The following is a 22,818-nucleotide window of genomic DNA, read 5'->3' on the forward strand; positions in this document are numbered from 1 at the left end:
GACCCCATGTCCCTGCTCTGCCCTCTCAGCACATCCCAGGGACGGGAATTCGGGGAGCAACCGCCGGACTCAGCTCCAACCTCCAAGAAAGAAGGAAAACAAACAAGCCAAGCTTTGGAATACTTTTTGTTTTCATCCTGTGTTCAGGCTGGGGAGGATGTTTGCTGAGTCCCTGGATGATGTAAATCCATGATGTCAGGATGCAGCCGTTGATTTCCAGCCTGAGATCGACCCTTTCTCACGGGGAGCTCATCCTCTCCAGGGACCCCAGCCCCTCCTGGGACCCCAGCCTCTACAGGGACCCCAGCCCCTCCTGGGACCCCAGCCCCTCCTGGGACCCCAGCCTCTACAGGGACCCCAGCCTCTACAGGGACCCCAGCCCCTCCTGGGAGCCCAGCCTCTACAGGGACCCCAGCCTCATCTGGGACCCCAGCCTCTACAGGGACCCCAGCCCCTCCTGGGAGCCCAGCCTCTACAGGGACCCCAGCCTCATCTGGGACCCCAGCCTCACCTGGGACCCCAGCCCCTCCTGGGACCCCAGTCTCTCCTGGGAGCCTTTTCCAGCCTCTCCAGGGTCCCCTTTCCAGTCTCTCCAGGGAGTCCAGCCTCTCCTGGGAGCCTTTTCTAGCCTCTCCAGGGAGCCCAGCCTCTCCAGGGAGCCCAGCCTCTCCAGGGAGCCCAGCCTCTCCTGGGGGCCCAGCCTCACCTGGGAGCCTTTTCCAGCCTCTCCAGGGTCCCCTTTCCAGCCTCTCCAGGGAACCTTTTCCAGCTTCTCCTGGGAGCCTTTCCCAGCCTTCTTCCCCACACTGGGCTCAGCTTTTGGGATCTGGCTCCCTTTGCAGCCCTGCTGGTGGCCCTGGAGGTGACTTGGCCACCAGCATTCCAACCTGGAGTCCTACCTGGAAGAGGGGCTGAGTGTCAGGGTGGGAATGTGCTTATCCCAGAGCTCTGGGTGGATGTCAGCTGGCAGGGGCACACGGATTCCAGCGCTCCTGGCTCAGCCTGCCTGCCCTGCAGGGCTTCCTTGGCACCCTGGAGTGGCAGGTGGGTGATGCCAGGGCCTGGCTCTGGCACAGCTGTGAGGGTGGGGACAGTGCCAGGAGCATTCCATCCCCAAAATCTCCACAGCAAAACCCAGCATGCTCCCAGGAGCTGTTCCCCTGTGTAACCAGGACCAGTGACCCTTTGAAATGGCAGGTGGGTGATGCCAAGGCCTGGCACTGCCATGAGAATGGGGACAGTGCCAGGAGCATTCCATCTTCAGCTCTCCATGGCTTCAATCCCCAAAATCTCCACAGCAAACCCCAGGGGGCTCCCAGAGCTGTTCCCTCAGTGACTCCCTTGCAGACCCCTGTGCAGGGATTGTCCCCTGTGGCCACAGTGACACAACCCAGCAGGGCTGGAGGGTGGCACCTCCTGTTCCCAGGGATGGGATCCCCCACTCCCAGCCCCCACTGGGGGGTTTTACTCTGATTTGCCCTGCCAGGACCTCTGAGGTCCCCACTGTGCTGCAAACCTCTGGAAATCGGGATAGTGGAATTATTGCACAAGCACCTGGCAATCCTGCCAACTTTCTGTCACCTCCTCCATCTGCTCCAGCCCTGGCTGGGGGGCTGAGGGGGTCTGGGGGGGTCAGGGAGGGGTTGGGAGGGGACACCCCAGAGCTGCAGGAGGCCCTGGATGGATGCCCCAAATCCCAGCCAGCTGCAGCTGTGCTTTCCCAGCAGGAGCAGCTTCCCTGGTGCCAGGGTGGGAATGGGGGCTGGATCCAGGTGTGGGGGTGTGTGGGGGGCTGGTGGTCCCCACTTTGGGGCAGCTTTGGGCTCCCATTCCCAGGGGGATTGGATGGGCTGCTCCCTGTTCCTCCTCTCAGCCCCAGGCTCCTGGTCTGAATAATGCCAGAATCCCATCCTAATAAAGCTTGATCCTAATAAAATCCTGATCCTTATAGAACCAGCATCTCAGTCCTAAACACCAGTATCCCAGCCCTAAAAAATCCTAATAACACCCACAACCCCATCCTAATAATTCCTGATCCTAACAGCACCATCATTCCTAATAACACCTCAGCTTAATAATGCCAGATCCCAAAAAATCCCAATAATTCCCAGTTCTTATCCGGATAACTCCTGATCCCAGCAGCCCCTAAATCAGCCCAGTGCTAACGATCCCTGTCCTTGGGCAGTGTCTGGTGGCTCAGGCTGTGTCCAGGAATAGCTCCCAGACCTGGTTCCTGCCCTGCTCCTTTATTCCTTTATTCTCCTGGCAGAGCTCAGTCCCATTTTCCAGGCCAGCCTGGATGGGGCAGCTCAGCCCCTCCCGCGACCCCCGCAGTGACAGAAATCCCCCCAAAATCCAAGCTCGGAGCCCCTCAAGGGGTTTTTAAGGCAGGGGGAAGGCGGGAGCTGGCGGGAGCAAAGAACTGGAACGGAGAATTGTGTTTTCTTTAAATGTCATGTTTTTTTTAAGCTCATTTTTGCACTTGGGTTTTGGCGAAGCTGAGAAGACTTAAGTGACAAACCAGCTGTCCCCCGGCGCAGCGCTGACACCCCCGCCCCGCCCCCGGCCCCGCGCCTGCAGCCCCTCCAGCAGCGACCCCACGACCCCTCCTCACCCCAAAATTCCCCAAAAATTGGGGTGGGCGGCGCGGGGGCGATGCTGCCGGCGGGGCTGTCGGGGATGCTGCAAGGCAAAGCTGGCGCTGTGAGGGTGCTGCCGGGTGGGCGGGGGTCCCCCAATGCCGCGGGGGTCCCCGTGCCCACCCTGGGGGTTTTAAGCCCAATAAACAGGGAGGAGGCTGCAGAGGATGCTCGCCGTGGTGCCCAGGAGGGAGCGGTCAGCCAGGGGCACGGAGATCCTGTCCTCAGCCTGGGCAGAGGGGACATTTTCATCATCATCTTCATCATTCCTCATCCGGGGGGGGCCGCACACGCCCCCCACGCCCCCCCTGCCCAGCCAGGTGCTCACCTGCGGGCGCTGGAAGGTGCCGAGCACGGTGTCCAGCCCCGGGATGTTGTCCTTGTCCACGCGGGTCACGAAGCAGGCGCGGTGCAGCCGGGCTCTGTAGCTCACCAGCAGCTGTTGGAAGCCAAACCCGGCTCGGCTCCATCCCATCTCCCCCTCCCAGCGCCCCCTGAACCCCAACACTCACATTCCTGTAGTCATAGACCACCGTGGCCGCGTTCCCGTCCCCGCTGTCCAGGTAGAAAGTGGCCGCGTCCTCTTCCCAGGCCAGTCCGCTCCCCAACCCGCCCCGCAGCACCTGGAGAGGGGCCAGGGGGCATCTCAGAGGGTCCAACACCCCCTCCCCCCGGGCACCGGGGGGTCCCTACTGACGGCATTTGGGGGCATCCCCACTCACGGTGTCGCCGTGACCGACGCTCAGCCTCATCAGCAGGGCGGCGGCGATGAGGAGCACCAGCAGCAGCACCACGACGGCGGCGATCAGCAGGCAGCGGAGGTGGCAGCAGCTCAGCAGCTTGCGGGGCAGGAAGCAGAGCAGCCGAGGGACGAAGCACAGCGACTTGGTGAGGCAGCCGGAGCAGCTGCCGCAGCCGGGACACTTGGGACACTTGGGACACTTGGGACACCGGCAGCACTTGGGCAGGCAGCAGCACCTGGCGCAGCACATGCCGCACCTGGTGCAGCATTTGGCGCAGCACACGCTGCATTTGGTGCAGCATTTGGCGCAGCACGAGGCGCAGGGCAGGCAGCAGCCCGGGCAGCAGCAGCCGTTCCCCGAGTCCTGGGGGTGCGGGGAAGGGGGGGAGATGCGGTCAGGGGGGTGCAGGAGGGATCTGGGGGGTGCAGGAGGTTGGGGTGGGGTTGTAGCTCTCAACCCGCTGCTCCCAGGCACTGGGAATGCAGCATCCCATGGTCCAAACCCAATCCCAGGCACTGGGAATGCAGCATCCCATGGTCCAAACGCACCCCAGGCACTGGGAATGCAGCATCCCATGGTCCAAACCCAATCCCAGGCACTGGGAATGCAACATCCCATGGTCCAAACCCAATCTCAGGCACTGGGAATGCAGCATCCCATGGTCCAAACCCAATCCCAGGCATTGGGAATGCAGCATCCCATGGTCCAAACCCAATCCCAGGCATTGGGAATGCAGCATCCCATGGTCCAAACGCACCCCAGGCACTGGGAATGCAACATCCCATGGTCCAAACCCAATCCCAGGCATTGGGAATGCAGCATCCCATGGTCCAAACCCAATCCCAGGCACTGGGAATGCAGCACTCCATGGTCCAAACCCCCATCCTGGGCACTGGTGCCTTGCTGGGATGAACTGGGTGAAGCCCAGTGCCGAGCTGGCTGCAGGGACTCACCTCCTCTTCAAACACCACCTGCTTCATGCTGCTCTCCATGGCTGCCTCCTTCTCCTCCTCCTTGTCCTCCCATTCCCAGCCCAGCCTGGTTGCTGGGACTGGGAATTTTATCCTGGGGCACTGGGGTGGGGACTGGAGTGGCCCCTGTGAAGGGTTTGGTGGCCCTGGCATGTGACCCACTCCACTGGTGTTTGCTGAGCTCCCACTCCCAGCTGGACCCTGCTGGGAACCTGCAGCTCGAGAGGCTCTGAGGGCTCTGGGTCAAGGGTCCTTGTCCTTCTCTGCTGCCCAGGAGTGAGGTGCCAGGGCCAAAGCAAACCCTGCAGGGTGGGGCATCCGGCCCTGGGCACAGGTGGGACCTGGCTCGTGTCCCTTGGCCAGCTCTGGCACCTGGAGCTGCTCCATGTGGCAAGGAGCAAACAGGACATCAAAGATTTCCTGTAATCTCAGGGATGGGGTGGGAGCAGGGTCACCATGGCACGGGGAAATGTCCCTGACACTCATTTTTGGTCCTGAGGCTGCTCAGACACCACTGCTGGGGCTGGCAGAGGTGTGGATGTTTTTGGGGTGGGGGTGTCCCAGCTCCAGCATGTTCCCCTCAGGTGTCTGTGCCTTGTTTTTGCCCCTCCTGCAATTGGGACCCCTCCAGCCACCCCTGGGACCCCCCAAACCCACAGCCAGGACTGGGGGGGTGAACGCTGCCTCTTTCCCCAGGGTGCCAAGGGCCACAAGAGTCCCTGGAGTGGCTCCTGGCTGTTTGCTCTGCCACTCTGGGAGCCCTTCTCACCTTCCTGGCCCATGGCACCCTCCTGACCCAGCTCCTTATCCCTGGCAGGGTTTTTGGGAAACAGAGCTGCTGCCTCTGAGTCAGCACGTGGCAACCTGCAATGTCCCTCCTGTCCCCAGCAAAGTGTCACCCCCCCAGGAGCTGTGACCCCCCCTCCTTTGCCCATGGCAGTGATTTTGGGGGCAACACTGAGTTTGCAGCTCTGGAAAGATGAAATCAACTTCCAGGGGTCTCTTTTCCCCCTCCCAGCCATGGTGCTTCCCTGTTTTTCAGTGCAGTGCTGGGAAGAGTCTCCAAAGGTTGTTCCCAGCTGATGTGGGGCAGGAGGGGCTGGAATGGATGGGAAAAGGGAGAGGATGGAGATTTGGGGAGCTGGAGGGAGTGGATCGTGGGGTCTGTGGATAACCCAGGGCTTGGCTGCCACTGGGGATGTGGCACAGTCCCTCTGTCCCCACCTGCACAGGAGGGGACAGGGCTGGGAGCGTTTCCTGGGGGTCTGGAAGGGCAGAGGCTGCTCCTTCCATCCTCCAAACGTGGGGGGCACAGATGGGGACACTCAGGGGGCACTGATGGGGACACAGTGTGCAATTGTGCTGCTGCCCCCCGTGTTTGACCCTCCCGGGCTCCGCTCACCCCAACATGAGGATTCCCACCCTTCCCACCCCGCACCCGACAAGGAGACACCCCTGGGACACCGTGTGCCTGTCCCCAGCACCCAGGGGACACCGTGTGCCTGTCCCCAGCACCCAGGAAAGGCAAGAACACACTCGGGGCGGGGACACAGGCTTTACTTTGTAGACAGAAGCAAATCCCAAAGAAAATCCCAATTAATTTTTTTTTTTTTTTTCCGGCGAGAGCAGTGGGAAAGCCGCGGTGCCAAAGTGACGGAGGATGGATCACCCCCGTGGCGGGGTGGCTGTCCCGAGGATGCGGACGAGGAGGAGGAGGAGATTCCCCGGTGTCCCGCTTGAAAGGCAGCGCGGGGACAGCGCCACCCCCATGTCGCTGTCCCTACGCCCAGAAGACGGGCACGGCGCTGCAGAGGATGTTGATGGTGGTGCCCAGGATGGAGCGGTCAGCCAGAGCCGCAGCTTTGTCCCCGAGCTCCTCACCCTGCAGGACAGAGAACACAGCTGCCACCCTCGGCGGCCACAGTGTCCCTTCCAGAGGTGACAAACTCCCAGCCCCACATTTCCAGGATTGTCGGGTTGGGTTGTGCTGAACCCAGAGCTGCTCCACCTCCATCCCAGCGCTCACGGCTCACCTGGCGCCGCTGGAAGGTCTCGGTGACAGCGTCCAGCCCCGGGAAGTTGTCCTTGTCCACCCGGGTGATGTAGCAGGCGCGGCGGCGCCACGACCTGTACCCGACCAGCAGCTGTTTGCGGACAGAGCCGGCTCAGCTCAGCCCCGCCCTGTCGCGACAGCTGTCGCGGCTGTCCCCAGGTCCCCACGCACCTTGCTGTAGTCGTACACCACCGTGGCCGAGGCGTTGAGCCCATCCCGCACCGCGAACGTCCCGGTCCTTTCCCTCCTGCTCATGGCGAGCTGCTGCGGGGTCCCCTCGCCATCCAGCCCGTGGATGGTCATTCGCAGCACCTGCGGGGGTCAGGGGGTCACTGAGCCCTGCGGGGGCTGAGCTCCATCCCTCCAAACATCCTCGACCCCCTCCCGGAGCCACCGCGGTCCCTCCCTGCCCTCACCGTCTCGGCGTGTGACTCGCTGAGGTGCAGCCCCAGCAGGAGGAAGGCGACGTTGACCACCACGAGGGCCACCACCACCAGCGCCACCATCAGCAGGAGGCTCCTGAGCTCCTGGGGGATGCAGGGCAGGCGCGGGGACTCCGTGTACCTCTGTTGGGGACACAGGGGGTGGCTCAGCCCCGCGCCCGGGTGGGCGGTGGGCGGTGGGCGGTGGGCGGTGGGTGCTCCTTACCGGAGGTGCCTCTTCCATCAGCGCCTCTTTGGAGCTCTCATCCATCTCTCCGTGCGCTCCTGTCCCTTTGCCAGCCCGGCTTTCGGGGGCATTTATAGGATCCCCAGAAGGCTGAGGCCACTCCAGCTGCCGAGTGCCACTTGTGCTGTTTGCCGAGCCCGGAGAAGAGCCGGGGAGGGGCCGCAAAACCTCCGGGGACCCTTCCCTGGCATTTATCCGGCAGCCGTGGGGTGCCAAGGCAAACAGCGGGCAGCGCCCACCCTCCACACCCAGCACCCCCAGCACGTACCGGGGGGGCTGCAGCCCTGGTTCTGCACGGGCAGCTGTGTGTGCCCCCCCGGGCGGGGAAGGAGCTGGCTGGACTCATTGTTCCCGAGGGCTCCGTGCCAGGGACGGCGCAGATGGACGCCTGGCAGGGGAGATTTGGGTGCCTGGGACGGACGGGGTGGCGTGGGTGGGTGCCCAGCGTGCTGCGGCCGAGGTGGGGGAGACACTGCGGGGGTGTCACCCCTGTCCTGTCACCCCCCAGCCCAAGAGCAGCGGGTGGCCGGCGTGGAATCCCGAGTTGGGTCGGAGCCGGGGACACGCGCGCACGGACACGCGCGCACGGACACGCGCGCACGGGGATGCTGGCGCTGTCACTCACCGCATCCCTCCCTCCTTCCCTCCCTCCCTCCTTCCCTCCCTCCCTCCCTCCCTCCCGCAGCAGCGGGCATGGTGTGCTGCAGAGACGCGGGTCAGGCACCCGCAGCCTCCACTTCTCCACGCTGACATCCCCGCGGAGAAGAAAAAACAAAATTCAAAACACCAAAAAAACAAAAATACGAGAGAGGAAAAAAAGCTTTTCAGGCTTTTCCACAGCACCGCGGCGTTGGAGCAGCTGCCGGGATCAAACAGGGGTAAGGCCAGGCAGTGATGGAGCTGCGGCGCGGGAGGAGGATGCTGAAGGACCAGCTCCGCTCTCGCCTGCTCCTCCTCCTCCTCCTGGCCGTGGCCTGGCTCTGGCTGCCGGCCGAGGGGCGGCGGCCCCCCCGGCCCCCCCCGTGCCCCCCGAGCTGCTCCTGCACCCGGGACACGGCTTTTTGCGTGGATTCCAAGGCTGTGCCCAAGAACCTGCCCCCCGAGGTCATCTCGCTGTGAGTAGCCGGGGTGGGGACAGCGCTGGGGACGCAGCTCAGGAGTGCGGGGCTGGCCCTGGAGGGGCAGGGACAGTTTGGGGGGCTCTGGGGGAGGAGGGGCTGGGGACAGCGCGGGACCCGTGCCTGTGCGCTGCGGTGCTGGCACAGCAGCCATCGGGCAGCGCAGGCACAGCAGGGCTGCAGCCCGGCCCCGCCGCCAGCTCGGGCACAGAGCCCCGAGGGGACACGCCGCGACCTTGGGGACAGTTCCCGAGGGGACACGACTGGGGGGGTCCTGATGGGGGCACGGCTGTTCCACGGAGCCTGGCACGGGGTGGGTGGTGAAAGTGGGTGTTATACCTGTGTGTGTGTGTTACACAGCCTTTTGTGTGTTACACCTGTGTGTGTGTGTGTGTTTCACACCTGTGTGTGTGTGTTACATCTATGTGTGTGTTACACCTGTGTGTGTGAGTGTGTGTTACACCTGTGTGTGTGTGTTACACCTGTGTGTGAGTGTTACACACCCGTTTGTGTGTTATACCTGTGTGTGTGTGTGTGTGTTACAGCTGTGTGTGAGTGTTACACATCCGTTTGTGTGTTACACCTGTGTGTGTGTTACACCTGTGTGTGTGTGTTACACAGCCGTTTGTGTGTTATACCTGTGTGTGTGTTATACCTCTGTGTGTGTGTGTGTGTGTGTTACAGGTGTGTGTGTGTGTGTTACAGGTGTGTGTGTGTGTGTGTTACAGGTGTGTGTGTGTGTGTGTTACAGGTGTGTGTGTGTGTGTTACAGGTGTGTGTGTGTGTGTGTTACAGGTGTGTGTGTGTGTGTGTGTCACACACCCGTTTGTGTGTTACACCTGTGTGTGTGTGTGTTACACCTGTGTGTGTGTGTTACACCTGTGTATGTGTGTGTGTGACTGTGTGTTACACCTGTGTGTGTGTTACACAGCCGTTTGTGTGTTACACGTGTGTGTGTTACACACCTATGTGTGTGTGTGTGTTTCACACCTGTGTGTGTGTGTGTGTTTCATACCTGTGTGTGTGTTTCACACCTGTGTGTGTGTGTTACACCTGTGTGTGTGTGTTTCACACCAGTGTGTGTGTTTCACACCTGTGTGTGTGTGTGTGTGTTTCACACCTGTGTGTGTGTGTTACACCTGTGTGTGTGTGTTTCACACCAGTGTGTGTTTCACACCTGTGTGTGAGTTACACCTGTGTGTGTATTTCACACCCGTGTGTGTGTTACACCTCTGTGTGTGTGTGTTTCACACCTGTGTGTGTGTTACACCTGTGTGTGTGTGTGTTTCACACCTGTGTGTGTGTTACACCTGTGTGTGTGTTTCACACCCTTGTGTGTGTGTTACACCTGTGTGTGTGTGTGTGTTTCACACCTGTGTGTGTGTTTCACACATCTCTGTGTGTATTTCACACCTGTGTGTGTGTGTTTCACACGTCTCTGTGTGTATTTCACACCTGTGTGTGTGTGTTTCACACCTGTGTGTGTGTGTTTCACACGACTCTGTGTGTGTTTCACACCTGTGTGTGTGTGTTACACTTGTGTGTGTGTGTGTTTCACACCTGTGTGTGTGTGTTACACTTGTGTGTGTGTTTGTGTTTCACACCTGTGTGTGTGTTACACCTGTGTGTGTTTCACACCTGTGTGTGTGTTTCACACCTGTGTGTGTGTGTTACACCTGTGTGTGTTTCACACCTGTGTGTGTGTTTCACACCTGTGTGTGTTTCACACCTGTGTGTGTGTTTCACACCTGTGTGTGTGTGTTTCATACCTGTGTGTGTGTTTGACACCCGTGTGTGTGTTTCACACCTGTGTGTGTGTGTTTCATACCTGTGTGTGTTTCACACCCTTGTGTGTGTGTGTTACACCCGTGTGTGTGTGTGTTACACCCGTGTGTGTGTTACACCTGTGTGTGTGTGTGTATTTCACACCTGTGTGTGCGTGTGTGTTTCACACCTGTGTGTGTGTGTTACACCTGTGTGTGTGTTTCACACCTGTGTGTGTGTTTCACACCTGTGTGTGTGTGTTACACCTGTGTGTTTCACACCTGTGTGTGTGTTTCACACGTCTCTGTGTGTATTTCACACCTGTGTGTGTGTTTCACACCTGTGTGTGTGTGTTTCATACCTGTGTGTGTGTTTGACACCCGTGTGTGTGTTTCACACCTGTGTGTGTGTGTTTCATACCTGTGTGTGTGTTTGACACCCGTGTGTGTGTTTCACACCCTTGTGTGTGTGTGTTACACCCGTGTGTGTGTGTGTTACACCCGTGTGTGTGTTACACCTGTGTGTGTGTGTGTATTTCACACCTGTGTGTGTGTGTGTTTCACACCGTGTGTGTGTGTTTCACACCCGTGTGTGTGTTTCACACCTGTGTGTGTGTGTTTCACACCTCTGTGTGTGTGTGTGTGTTTCACACCTCTGTGTGTGTGTGTGTGTTTCACACCTGTGTGTGTGTTTCACACCTGTGTGTGTGTTACACTTGTGTGTGTGTGTGTTTCACACCTGTGTGTGTGTGTTACACTTGTGTGTGTGTGTGTGTTTCACACCTGTGTGTGTGTTACACCTGTGTGTGTGTTTTTCACACCTGTGTGTGTGTGTTACACCTGTGTATGTGTGTGTGTGACTGTGTGTTACACCTGTGTGTGTGTTTCACACCTGTGTGTGTGTTACACACCCGTGTGTGTGTTTCACACCTCTGTGTGTGTGTTTCACACCTGTGTGTGTGTTTCACACCTGTGTGTGTATTTCACACCCGTGTGTGTGTTTCACACCTGTGTGTGTGTTTCACACCTGTGTGTGTTTCACACCTGTGTGTGTTTCACACCTGTGTGTGTGTTTCACACCTGTGTGTTTGTGTTACATCTGTCACCTCTCCCGCAGGACGATGGTGAACGCGGCCTTCACGGAGATCCGGGAGGCGGCTTTCGCCCACATCCCGTCCCTGCAGTTCCTGTAGGTGTCCCTGTGCTCCCCTGTGCTCACCTCTGCTCACCTGTGCTCACCTGTGCTCCCCTGTGCTCACCTGTGCTCCCCCTCTGCTCCCCCTCTGCTCGCCCTGTGCTCGCCCCCTCTGCTCCCCCGTTCTCCCCCTCTGCTCGCCCCGGGGCTCCCCCTCTGCTCGCCCTTTGCTCGCCCCTCTGCTCCCCCGTTCTCCCCTCTGCTCGCCCCGGGGCTCCCCCTGCCCAGCCCGGCGCTGACACCTCCCCCCTCTCTCTTTGCAGCCTCCTCAACTCCAACAAGTTCACGCTGATCGGGGACAACGCCTTCGCGGGGCTGTCGCACCTGCAGTACCTGTGTGTGACATGGGGACGGGGACACGGGGGGCACAGGGGGGGCGGGGGGACCCTCGGGGTGGCCCCGTGATCCCCGGGGTGGCCCCATCACCGTCTGCTCCCCTTCCAGGTTCATTGAGAACAACGACATCCAGGCGCTTTCAAAAGCCACTTTCCGCGGGCTCAAGTCGCTGACACACCTGTGAGCACCTGGGGGACACTGCGGGGGTGGCCCTGTCCCTTTGTCACCGTCGGGGAGGTGTCACCTCCACAACTCTTCTCGTCCCCCAGGTCCTTGGCCAACAACAACCTGCAGACGCTGCCACGGGACCTCTTCAAGCCGCTGGACATCCTGAGTGACCTGTGAGGGGTCACTGGGGACCCCTGGGGACAGGGTGACATCCCAGGGGCTGGGGCTTGGGCAGGGTGCTGGGGGGGACTCAGTGACGTCCTTGGAAGGATTTGGGGACACTGAGTTGGGCAGAGGGTGACATCATGGTGGGTGCTGGGGGTAACTAAGTGACATCCCTGCCAGGGTTTTTGGGACACTGAGTTGGCCAGAGGGTGACATCCCAGGGGCTGGGGCTTGGGCAGGGTGCTGGGGGGGACTCGGTGACATCCCTGGCAGGATTTTGGGACACTGAGCTGGGAAGAGGGTGACATCCCAGTGGGTGGTGGGGGGGACTCAGTGACATCCCTGACTGGGCAGAGGGTGACATCCCAGTGGGTGGTGGGGGGGACTCAGTGACATCCCTGACTGGGCAGAGGGTGACATCCCGGTGGGTGCTGGAGGTGACTCGGTGCCATCCCTGCAGGGACCTCCGTGGCAACACGCTGGCCTGTGACTGCAAGATCAAGTGGCTGGTGGAGTGGCTGGAGAGCACCAACACCACGGTCCCCGCCGTGTTCTGCAGCAGCCCCGGGCAGTTCGAGGGACAGAGGATCCGGGACCTGGCGCTCGGTGACTTCCAGTGCATCACCACGGGTAAGGCACCGCCCTCACCTGTCACCTGTCACCTGTCACCTGTCACCTGGGTGTTCAGGCCCTCACTGCCGCCTCTCCCTGCTCCAGATTTCGTGATGCACCAGGTCCTGCCCTTCCAGGCGGTGTCAGCCGAGCCCTTCACCTACGCCAGCGACCTGTACGTGGCCCTGGCTCAGCCCAGCGCCAGCAGCTGCTCCATCCTCAAGTGGGACTACGTGGAGCGCAAACTCCGGGACTTCGACCGCATCCCCGGTGAGGATCTGGGCCGGGGGTCTGGGCAGGGTCCCAGCCTGGGGACGGGCACAGCCCCGGGGTGACACGGTTTGTGTCCAGCTCACTCGGCGGTGCACTGCAAGCCCATCGTGGCGCAGGAGCAGCTCTACGTGGTGGTGGCGCAGCTTTTCGGCGGCTCCTACATTTACCGCTGGGACACGGCCGTGGACAAGTTCATCAAGATCCAGGACATCGACAGCCAGAAGATCCGCAAGCCCAACGACATCGAGGCCTTCCAGATCGAGGGCGACTGGTACTTCGTCATCGCCGACAGCTCCAAGGCGGGCTCCACCAGCCTCTACCGCCTCAACCAGAACGGCTTCTACTCGCACCAGGCCCTGCACGCCTGGCACCGCGACACCGACGTGGAGTACGTGGAGAACGACGGCAAACCGCGGCTCATCATCTCCAGCAGCTCCCAGGCTCCCGTCATCTACCAGTGGAGCCGGGCGCAGAAGCAGTTCGTGCCGCAGGGCGAGGTGGGCGAGGTGCTGGACGTGCAGATGGTCAAACACTTCAGGGCCAAGCGGGAGCAGTTCCTGTGCCTGGGCCGCTACATCGGCGACTCCAAGGTGGTGCGCTGGGAGGGGCAGCGCTTCGTGGAGGTGCAGGCGCTGCCGTCCCGCGGCTCCATGGTGCTGCAGCCCTTCGCCGTGGGCCGCCGCCTTTACCTGGCGCTGGGCAGCGACTTCTCCTTCACCCACGTCTACCTGTGGGAGGAGGAGAAGCAGAAGTTCGCCAAGTTCCAGGAGCTGGCGGTGCAGGCGCCGCGGGCGTTCCGGGCCGTGCCGGCGGCCGACGTGCAGCTGCTGCTGGCGCCCAGCTTCAAGGCCAGCACGCTGGTCTATCGGCACGTGGTGGTGGACCTCAGCCTCTAGCTGGCACCCCCCAAAAAAAAGCCACGTGCATGTGACCACCGCCCCCTTGTCCCCCCCAGCCACCTGCAGCCAGCCCCACGGTGCCTCAGTTTCCCCCTGGTTTCACCCTGTGGGGTGCAGAGAGGGAGGGTGGGGCACGCCTTGCACCGCTGAGCTGCACTCCTGGACAGGGTTTGGGGGGTTTTTGATCAGTTTGGACCATGGGATGGGAGCTGGTGGGGAAGGAAAGGAGGGGGGACAGCAGGCGGGGGTGTGGGTTCCTGGGATGCTGAGGTGATTTGGGATGCTCCAAAGGGGATGGGATGGGGTGGGATCCTCCAAGGAGGATGGGATGCTCCGAGGATGATGGTGGGATGCTCTGAGGTGGATGCAGATGGGATGCTGAGGATGATGAGGATGGGATGCTCCAAGGCCAGTGGGATGCTCCAAGGGGAATGCAAATAGGATGCTCTGAGGATGGTGGGGTGCTCAGGATCTCCCAGGTGGATTCAGACACGATGCCCTGAGGATGATGGGGTGCTCAGGATGGTCTGAGATGGATGCAGACACGATGCCCTGAGGATGATGGGGTGCTCAGGATCTCCCAGGTGGATTCAGACACGATGCCCTGAGGATGATGGAGTGCTCAGGATCTCCCAGGTGGATGCAGACACGATGTCCTGAGGATGATGGAGTGCTCAGGATCTCCCAGGTGGATGCAGACACGATGCCCCGAGGGCTCCACGCTCAAGCCCAGCAGCTCCCATCCCTCTCCGTGCATGCCCAGCAGCTCCCCGTGCCCATGGCCCCGCTGCCAGCGGGGTGTCTGTGCCCACCAACCCCCCAATAAACACACTGTGACCCCCAGCCCTGCCCGTGTGTCCTTCCAGCCTCTCTACCTGAAATTCCACAGCACCAGGGAGTGGGAATTCCTCCTTTCAGGGTGTTTATTCCAGCAGAATCCTTGGCCCACGGTGGTGTTTCCCCAGGGAGGGGAGTCCCTGCTGGACTGGTTTTCCAGGGGAGCTTTTCTCTGGCTCCCAGGTGTGTGAATATGGAAAACCACCAATTAAGAGCACAAATGAAGATCCTCTCGCAGGTAACGAGCACCTGAGGGCACGGATGGGTTTGGGGAGTTTCTCCCAGGCACTGCCACGTGTGCCTGCCTCAGTTTCCCTGGCACTCATAGACTGGAGTGCTTCATATCTGCAACCAGAGCACAAAAAAGCATCAGATCCCCTGCAGACCCCAAAATAATTCTTTAGCATCAATCACAGTGGTTCTCCCCTCCTTTCCCTACCAGTTCATTACTTGAAAAATTGTATGTTTTAATATCTAAAAAGATGATATTAAGGAATTAATTTTCATGTATTAGGGAGTATTTAACATATATTCTATCTTAATATATTGTGCATTAATATAGTACTATTCAATACATTAATACATGAATATATTAATATATTAAGATGTTAATATATTAACATTCAGTATATCGGGGCAATTTTAAACACGACATTTTTAGGTATGTTTAGGATATTCTATATTGGTATCTAATATATTTAAGGGATTTATAAAATGTTTTTATTTTATAAAGCCGAGACCCACTCCACATGTGGGTCGCACTTTTATCAGGATCTGTTGCCCTTTTAAGAGTATTGCCCTTTTAAGAGACTCCATCGCCCTTTTAACGGAATTGCCCTTTTAAGAAATCCGTTGCCCTTTTAAGATAGTTGCCGTTTTAAGAACGGCCGGTGGGGCCCGGACTGCGCATGCGCCGTTCGGTTGCTGCAACTTTTAAGTTGTTGGATTCGCTCCCTCGGGGTTCGGGGGGGATTTGGGGGCTCTAGGGGGGCGCAGCACCCACCCACCCTCCCGGCACTGCCCGGGCCGCCATCCCCGGCCGCACCATGGTGTCCTGGATCCTCAGCCGGTTGATCGAGTGAGTGGGGTCCGCCCGGTGTGACGGGGGAGGGGCTGCAGGGTGGGGGTGCGACTGGGGGGACCCCCCGATTCTCTGTCCCCCCCTCCGGCTATTCCATTAATTGGGGTCACCATGCTCGGCCCGCAGAGGGAACTCCTCCGAGAGGCCGCAGCTAGGGTTTGGAGGAGCGACCCCAAATTTCTTGTATTGGGGTAACCAGTCCCCACCATCATCCCCCCCAAAAATGCCACCCCCCCAAAAATGCGCCCCTGAGCTGCTGCTGGCCCTCCCTGCCCATCCTGGGTAGGGTGAGCACGGCTTGGGGTGGCATGGGTGGGGGGTCTGCATCAGCTGAGGGGTCCCTGCCCCATCTCGGGGGGGTTCATACCCCATCCCAGGGGGTCCATACCCCATCCCAGGGGGTCCCTGTCCCATACCTGGGGGTCCCCACTCCATCCTAGAAGGTCCCTGCCCCATCTCGGGGGGTCCCTGCCCCATCTCGGGGGGTCCCTGCCCCATCTCGGGGGGTCCCCACTTCCTGCCGGGGGTCCCTGCTCACAGAAGGTCACCAGGACACCAGGTGGGTGTTGGGGGGCTGGTGACACCCTCGGGGCACAGAGCCCGCGGGGACCGAGCCCGTGCGCTGCCCCCGCCCCGTGTCCCCGCCCCGGCCGGACAGGTCGGGCCGGTCCCGTTGGGAGCAGGGAGTGACACGGTGCTGAGCATGGCCGAGCCTCCCCGGGGGCTCCGGGGCGCTGCTGCCGGGCTCGGGGCGCTGCTGCCGGGGCTGCGGGCCAGGCTGGGGCGCTGCTGCCGGCAGCTCCGCTGGTCGCTGCTGCTGCTGCTGTACGCGGGCTGGCCGCGCTGCCTCACGCCCCCCCTGCCCTGCAGGCTGCTCTTCGGGATGCTCTACCCGGCCTACGCCTCCTACAAGGCTGTGAAGACGAAAAACATCCGGGAGTATGTGAGTCAAGTTCCTGGGAGCCCTTACCTGGGGCTCCAGTCCCCCCTGGTTCTGGGGTTCAGCCCCTCTTTTCCCAGACTCCAGTCCCCCCTTTCCTGGGGCTCCAGTCCCCCCTGTTTCTGGAGTTCCAGTCCCCCCTGTTTCTGGGGTTCAGCCCCCCTGACAGGCTCCCCATGGCTCCCCCAGGTCCGATGGATGATGTATTGGATCGTCTTCTCTCTGTTCATGGCCACAGAGACCTTCACCGACCTCCTCATCTCCTGGTGAGGCACTCTGGCTGTCCCCATGTCCCCAGAGCCGAAGTGTGGGGGGCACAGGAGGTGCCTTTGGACCCCCCTGATCTGTCCCTCTGTCCCAGGTTCCCTTTTTACTACGAGGTGAAGATGGCCTTTGTCATCTGGCTGCTGTCCCCGTACACGCGGGGGGCCAGCCTGCTCTACCGCCGCTTCGTGCACCCCACGCTGGCCCGAAAGGAGAAGGTACAAAGCCACACTGGGGCTTGGGGGCTCCTCCCTGCACAGCCTGGGGGGCTTCAGCCACCCCCCACTTGGGCTGGTGATGACCCAGGGGTGTGGCATTGTCCCAGGACATGGTGATGCACTGGGAGGTGACAATGCTCAGGGACTTGGTGATGCCCTGGGGGGTGACAGTTCCCTGGGAGTGGCATTGCCATGGAAGGTGATAATGTCCAGGGACATGGTGATGCCCTGGGGGATGACAATGCCCAATGAGGTGACAATGCTCAGGACATGGTGAAGCCCTGAGGGGTGACAGTTCCCTGAGAGGTGACAATGCCCAGGGACACGGTGATACACTGGGGGTAACAATGCCCTGGGAGGTGACAGCGCCTTGGGACATGGTGATACCCAGGGATGTGACAATGCCCAGGGACGTGGTGATACCCAGGGAGGTGACAATGTCCCAGGCCACCTCCCAGCCCCCCGTTTTCCTCTCAGGACATCGACGCGTTCCTGGTGCGCGCCCGCGAGCGCGGCTACGAGACCGTGCTGCGCTTCGGCAAGAGGAGCCTCAACCTGGCGGCCAGCGCCGCCGTCCAGGCGGCCACCAAGGTACCAGGGCAGGTGACAGCACAGGGTGGTGTCCCCTGACTTGCCTCTGACCCTCCTGTGTCCCCCCTGCAGGGCCAGGGCGCGCTGGCCGGGCGCCTCCGCAGCTTCAGCGTGCACGACCTGCGCTCGCTGTCCGAGCAGGCGCCCGTGCACTTCCAGGACCCGCTGTACCTGGAGGAGCAGCAGAGCCTGCAGCAGCCCCTGGGTGAGGAGCTGGGGGGGTCACAGCCAGGGGGGCTCCCAGCAGAGCCCAGGGACGTGCTGGGAGCTGGCATGTCCCCTGTGTCCCCAGTCCAGCGCTATGAGAGCGACTCTGACGATGAGGAGATGTGGTCGGACTCGCAGGTGTCCCCCCCGCGCTCCTCGCGCTGGGACCCCAAATCCCTTTCCCGCAGCCAGAGCCTGAGATGCCAGAGGAAGAACCCTGCAAAAGAGGTGCTGGGGGGGTTTTGGGGCTGCTTGGGGGGGTCCTGACTGTGCCTGTGACTTGCCCCTGTGACTTTTGTCCCTTGCCTTGCCCAGGGCTCCTCCCGGCTCCTGCGCAGCCGGGCCAGGAGGAAAGCGGCTCTGTCGGAGCAGGAGAGCTGAAAATCCTGGGAATCTCTGCCAGGAGGCTGGACAGGAAGGAGAGAGCTGCATCCCCAGGGTGGCTCCTGCACCCCTGGGGTTCCTCACACTGTAAATCTCTTCCATGTGGTGCCTCGAAGAGGGGGGAGCATCATCCCCCACCCCCAGACCCCCCAGCTCGGCGCTGGCGCCTCTGCTGTGGGCTCTGCCCCCTCCTTTCCCCCATCCTGTGAACACTACACGCTCCCCCCTCCTCTCCTGCTGCCTTATTCCCAACATTCCCGTTCCCCTGGGAGCCAGGAGTGGGGCCAGAGCCTTGTCCCTCTGCAGCCAAAGCCATGGCCCCTGCCCAGGGCCCCCCAAAACACTGACTGACACCCCGTACTTGAACCCGCAGTGCTGGGCAGTGCACAGCTTTTAACATTCCCCTCTCCCAAAAAAGGGTTTGTGCATGGAGAAATAAAGGTTGTGACAGACTTTGGGAAGCAGGAGTTGTCCCCAGTGCTGTCCCCTTCCACAGGGTGTTTTTATTCTCCTGGAGGAAGTTTTGGGGTCCATCTGAGGCTCCTTCAGGGTCTCTCCTCACCCCTATTGCAGGAGCCCAGGGAGCAGCCCCAGCCTCCTCCAGGGAAACTCCCCAGGATGATTTTCTCATTTGGATGGAACTGGGCAATTCCAAATTTATCCTTGGGAATCCACCCTGTGCCCTGTGCCTTTATATATATATATTTATTTATTTAAATATATATATATAAATTATATTATATTGGAATTTTAAAAATTGGGATTGGAACCCCAAAACATTAGAATCATAATCCCCAAGGAAATCAGGATTGGAATCGCAAAAATCGCAAGGATATTTCTATTATTTATATTTACATTTGTATTTATATTTTTAATGCAAATATATAAAAATATGTATTATGTATTATATAGTACATATAATATACTATATATAATATCTATATTATATAGTATATCGTATATATTATATATATATATGTATTTTTATATATATAAAGTATATATTTGCGTCTATATCCCCGAGTCTGCCGGTGACATTCCCAAATTTCCCGGCAAGCCGGAGGGATGTCCCTGCAGTAGCCGCGTCCCCCACGGCGTGGCAGCAGCAGCGGCGACACCCGGGACACCCCTGGCTTGTCCCTTGTCCCATCCCACCCCCCGGGGGGCGCAGGGGGGTGGCACAAGGTGACACTGTCGCCTCCCCTGCCCCGCCGCGCCCCCGCTGCCATCAATCCCCTCGCTCCCAATCCCTGCCCTGGCCCCGGGGCCAGCTGTATTTATAGCCCTTGGCTACCGCCCGATTTCGGGGTGCTGCCAGGGCAGGCGGGCAGGGGTGCCGGGGCAGATGAGGTGGAGGTGGCGGGATTAGCCCGGTGGAACTGCGAGACGATTACCGGGAGCGGCGCGGGAGCCTGGGTGGGGCCAGCGAGGGCCAGGGGCTGCTGTAATCCCCCGAAAGCCGCTTAGGCAGCGCGGTTCCTCCAAGGATACGGCTGCTGGGGCGAGCTGGGGGTCAAAGGGGGTGCTGGGGTTTTTGGGGTGCTCCCAGGTGTGATAAGACAGGTTTGGAGCCCCGGTGTTGCGTCCCCAAGGCGAGCAGGGTTCTCAAAGCTCACTGCGCCACCTAAATGAATGTTTAACAGGTGTCTGTCTGTCCAGAAGATTTTTGTCCTGACATGTCTTGAACCTTCCCTTGTTTTTGTGCGCTCACTGTCACACCTTTGGGGAGTCAGGGATTGCCAGCTTGGGGAAACTGAGGCACCACACCAGTGGGGGCAAAGTGGGAAGGAACGAGGAGTTTCCATGTCCTGCTTTGGTCAATCCGCGTGTCCCCGCAGGGGATGAAACGCAAGGAGGGGACGGGAGAGGGGCGGGGTGGCACAGCCCGTGTCCCCCGGGGCCCGAGGCGGCTCCGGCGGTGCCAGCGCTGATCCCAGCTGTGTCAGCGCACGGGCCAGTGCCAGGCTGCATCAGCAGAGCCCTAATCCCCCCCGGCTCGCCTGGCACCGCCCCAGCGCTGCAGTTTAAGCGCCTGACCTGAGCTCGCCCGCTGCCACCGTCCCCTCCGGGGAGGGGGTGCCAGGCTGAGCCCCCTCTGTGCCAACCCAGCGCGGGGTTTGGATGGCTGGGGTGGGGGCACGGTGGGGCTGGGGGGGGTGGAGGGTTTGGAATAATCAAGTTGGGCTCAAGGGCTGCATCGTAATCCCCCTCTGCTCCGCTCAGGTGAGACCCCACCTGCAGCTCGGGGGGTCCCCAAGATCAGAGGAGGCCACGGAGATGCTCCAAAAAAATGGAGCCTGTCTGGAGCTGGGAGAGCTGGGGGTGCTCATCTGGAGAAAGGAAAGCTCCAGGAAGAGCTCAGATACCTTCCAGGACCTAAAGGGGCTCCAAGAGAGCTGGAGAGGGACTGGGACAAGGGAACACGGGGAATTCTCCCTGCCTGCATCCTTGGGCCCGGGGGCACCGGGCTGCTCCCTGTCCCAGATGCCGCGGTGCTCCGGGGGGGGTCCCAACCCGTTCCTGGGGGGCAGCAGCGCCAAGAGACGCTGCCCGGGGGTGTCACGGCCACGGACTGAGGGGTGTCACCCACCCCTGTCTCTCCCCGGGGTCAGGGAAATCGAGTCCCGACTCCTGAACACCTCCCCGGAGAGCTGCTGGGTGCTCGGGGTGCAACCCCCAAAGACCCCCTGCACCCCCCTGAATCCTTCCTGCCCCCGAGCACCCCACCCTCCCGTGCTGCTGAGCCCCCCCAAACCCACCCTGGTGACACTGGGTGACATCCTGCACCCCCTGCCCCATTCCCAGCTCGTTTCAGCCCCACTGCGCTGCGATGCTTTTGCCGTCCCCGGGCTGCCCTTACCACCCTCAAAGCGGCTCTTTGGGGGTCCCAGGTGAGGGTGTGACCCCCCTGCTCCCCACGGGGCTTCCCCCCATGCCTGAGTCAGCTGTTGGGGCTGGAGCCATGTGAGGCCGCGCACACATGGCTCCCCGCGCGGCACCGCGCTGTATTTTTAGCAGACGGTATCAAAAGCATAATTATGTCTGTTGTTTAAACGCAGCCTCTTTTCTGGCAGCCCCGGGAGCTCTCAGCTGCTTCCCGCCGCAGAGGGCAGGGAGGGCGGGGTGAGGAGCCGCGGGCGGGGGGCTCGGGTGGGCGGGGGATGGGGTGCGACCCCCCCTTTCCCTCCCCGGGACCCCCCCTCTCCTTTCCTCCCCGGGACCCCCCTTTCCCTCCCAGGTAAGACCTCCCCTCCTCATTCTGGGGGGGCTCCTGCTGCGCCCCCACAGCGTGTCCCCAAGCGCGGCCACGCCGTTGAGCGGCTGGTGAGGATGATGATGAGGAGGAGGAGGATGGCGAGGAAGAGGATGACGGGTGGGAAGCGCGGCGGTGGCGGGAGGGGTCGGGAAAAGGGCGTTCGAGGTGACGGGAGTGTGGGAGGACACAGCTGAAGGAGCGCTGCTGCATCGCCCCCCTCCTCCCCGCAGCCGCCTGTCCCCCCGGGGACCCGTCTGTCCCCAGCCAGCCGCGCTGGCACCGAGAAGGTTCCGGCTCCGTGTCCCTGCCGTGACTCCAAAAGCTCCGAGCTGAAGATTTTGGGGACCACGATCCCAGCTCTGTGTCCCTGCTATAACACCACGGGCTGAAGATTTTGGGGACCGCAATCCCAGCTCTGTGTCCCTGCTATAACACCACGGGCTGAAGATTTTGGGGATCACGATCCCGGCTCCATGTCCCTGATGTGACACCAAAGGCTCTGGGCTGAAGATTTTGGGGACCACAATCCCAGCTCCATGTCCCTGCCGTGACACCACGGGCTGAAGATTTTGGGGACCAGATTCCGGCTCTGTGTCCCTGCCCTGACACCACAGGCTCTGGGGTGAAGATTTTGGGGACCACAATCCCGGTTCCGTGTCCCTGCCCTGACACCACGGGCTGAAGATTTTGGGGACCAGATTCCGGCTCTGTGTCCCTGCCCTGACACCACAGGCTCTGGGGGAAGATTTTGGGGACCACAATGCCAAAACCTCGCGGGGAGCTGGGCAGCACCTTCAGGCCGTGCTGGGGACCCCGCTCTAAGGGAAACTGAGGCAGAACATTTGAAGCCACCAAGGGAAACTGAGGCAGCGAGCAGGGGCTGCCCAGCGCTCCTGTCCCGTGTCTCCCCGCACCAGGACCCGTGTCACCGCATCACCAGCCCCGGGACACCCCGGGAACGCGGTGGAGACACCGGAGGGGCCCAGGCTGCTGCCAGGTAGGTGCTGCCAGCGCTGCCTGTGCCGCACGCAGGTGGCAGCGCGCTGCCCGTGTCCCTGGCTGCCGTCCTAAGCCCTTGGCCCCGGGGTGAGCTTTTAATTACATCAAGGTATTTGAAGCCGGTTCCTGGCTCTGGGTAAACAGGAGTCCCGGGCACGTGGAGAGGGGGGGGTCAGGGGGGTGGCACAGGACGGGCACCGTGCCCCCGCAGCGCGGCTCGGGCAAGGAGGGATGCGGGCACGGCGGCATCCGGCAGCATCCATCACCTCCGGATCCTCCTGCGCCCCCTCCCCGCGCGGGGCTGGCACAGGGACATGGGGGACAGCGAAGGTGGGTTGGCTGCGACATCCCGCGGTGGCATCTGGCGGGGACGAGCCGCTTCTTCCTTCTTCTCCTTCTCCTTCTCCTTCTCCTTCTCCTTCTCCTTCTCCTTCTCC

The 22,818-nt window shown here is 60.9% G+C and overlaps 5 protein-coding genes across 5 annotated transcripts in view; 2 read left to right on the plus strand and 3 right to left on the minus strand.

Moving 5' to 3' along the window:
* POLR3D (RNA polymerase III subunit D) overlaps window positions 1–8,461 on the minus strand; it is a 44,412-nt gene extending 35,951 nt beyond the window's left edge. The window contains exon 1 of the mRNA XM_079328770.1: window positions 8,458–8,461. The gene's annotated coding sequence lies outside the window, so the exon portion shown is untranslated. The remainder of the gene's footprint in view (window positions 1–8,457) is intronic.
* LOC306813488 (uncharacterized protein) lies at window positions 2,615–4,473 on the minus strand. The gene is made up of 5 exons (XM_079328954.1): window positions 4,336–4,473; window positions 3,362–3,745; window positions 3,152–3,328; window positions 2,968–3,078; window positions 2,615–2,868 (listed from the first exon to the last, which is right to left on the minus strand). Exons 1-5 carry the CDS (start codon window positions 4,372–4,374, stop codon window positions 2,773–2,775), a joined length of 807 nt encoding a protein of 268 aa, XP_079185080.1. The 5' UTR covers window positions 4,375–4,473; the 3' UTR covers window positions 2,615–2,772.
* LOC306813382 (surfactant protein C-like) lies at window positions 5,894–7,205 on the minus strand. The gene is made up of 5 exons (XM_079328777.1): window positions 7,055–7,205; window positions 6,823–6,972; window positions 6,578–6,718; window positions 6,387–6,497; window positions 5,894–6,235 (listed from the first exon to the last, which is right to left on the minus strand). The coding sequence occupies exons 1-5, from the start codon at window positions 7,097–7,099 to the stop codon at window positions 6,134–6,136; spliced, it is 549 nt and encodes a 182-aa protein (XP_079184903.1). The 5' UTR covers window positions 7,100–7,205; the 3' UTR covers window positions 5,894–6,133.
* On the plus strand, window positions 7,757–13,610 carry LGI3 (leucine rich repeat LGI family member 3). Its single transcript, XM_079328762.1, has 8 exons — window positions 7,757–8,190; window positions 11,074–11,145; window positions 11,415–11,486; window positions 11,596–11,667; window positions 11,757–11,828; window positions 12,281–12,450; window positions 12,538–12,702; window positions 12,784–13,610. Exons 1-8 carry the CDS (start codon window positions 7,970–7,972, stop codon window positions 13,599–13,601), a joined length of 1,662 nt encoding a protein of 553 aa, XP_079184888.1. The 5' UTR covers window positions 7,757–7,969; the 3' UTR covers window positions 13,602–13,610.
* A 1,788-nt stretch (window positions 13,611–15,398) lies between these two features.
* REEP4 (receptor accessory protein 4) lies at window positions 15,399–18,334 on the plus strand. The gene is made up of 8 exons (XM_079328994.1): window positions 15,399–15,519; window positions 16,393–16,465; window positions 16,652–16,728; window positions 16,824–16,944; window positions 17,422–17,535; window positions 17,608–17,740; window positions 17,828–17,970; window positions 18,058–18,334. Exons 1-8 carry the CDS (start codon window positions 15,488–15,490, stop codon window positions 18,121–18,123), a joined length of 759 nt encoding a protein of 252 aa, XP_079185120.1. The 5' UTR covers window positions 15,399–15,487; the 3' UTR covers window positions 18,124–18,334.
* Window positions 18,335–22,818: the final 4,484 nt, after the last annotated feature.

Source organism: Erithacus rubecula, assembly GCF_903797595.1.
Source record: "Erithacus rubecula genome assembly, chromosome: 29".
NCBI classification, from domain to species: Eukaryota; Metazoa; Chordata; class Aves; order Passeriformes; family Muscicapidae; genus Erithacus; species Erithacus rubecula.

Bases quoted from the DNA above. Each gene is read 5' to 3' on its own strand.
- LOC306813488 (XM_079328954.1), bottom strand. From the start codon at position 4,374: ATGGAGAGCAGCATGAAGCAGGTGGTGTTTGAAGAGGAG. The intron at 3,746-4,335 runs GTGAGTCCCTGC...CCGCACCCCCAG, and splicing joins AGGTGGTGTTTGAAGAGGAG to GACTCGGGGAACGGCTGCTG. The intron at 2,869-2,967 runs GTGAGCACCTGG...CCCTCTGCCCAG, and splicing joins GCACCTTCCAGCGCCCGCAG to GCTGAGGACAGGATCTCCGT.
- LOC306813382 (XM_079328777.1), bottom strand. From the start codon at position 7,099: ATGGATGAGAGCTCCAAAGAGGCGCTGATGGAAGAGGCACCTCCG. The intron at 6,498-6,577 runs GTGCGTGGGGAC...GTCCGCAAACAG, and splicing joins TGGTGTACGACTACAGCAAG to CTGCTGGTCGGGTACAGGTC. The intron at 6,236-6,386 runs GTGAGCCGTGAG...TCTGTCCTGCAG, and splicing joins AGACCTTCCAGCGGCGCCAG to GGTGAGGAGCTCGGGGACAA.
- LGI3 (XM_079328762.1), top strand. From the start codon at position 7,970: ATGGAGCTGCGGCGCGGGAGGAGGATGCTGAAGGACCAGCTCCGCTCT. The intron at 8,191-11,073 runs GTGAGTAGCCGG...CCTCTCCCGCAG, and splicing joins CCCCCCGAGGTCATCTCGCT to GACGATGGTGAACGCGGCCT. The intron at 12,451-12,537 runs GTAAGGCACCGC...TCCCTGCTCCAG, and splicing joins CTTCCAGTGCATCACCACGG to ATTTCGTGATGCACCAGGTC.
- REEP4 (XM_079328994.1), top strand. From the start codon at position 15,488: ATGGTGTCCTGGATCCTCAGCCGGTTGATCGA. The intron at 17,741-17,827 runs GTGAGGAGCTGG...CTGTGTCCCCAG, and splicing joins GAGCCTGCAGCAGCCCCTGG to TCCAGCGCTATGAGAGCGAC. The intron at 17,971-18,057 runs GTGCTGGGGGGG...TGCCTTGCCCAG, and splicing joins GGAAGAACCCTGCAAAAGAG to GGCTCCTCCCGGCTCCTGCG.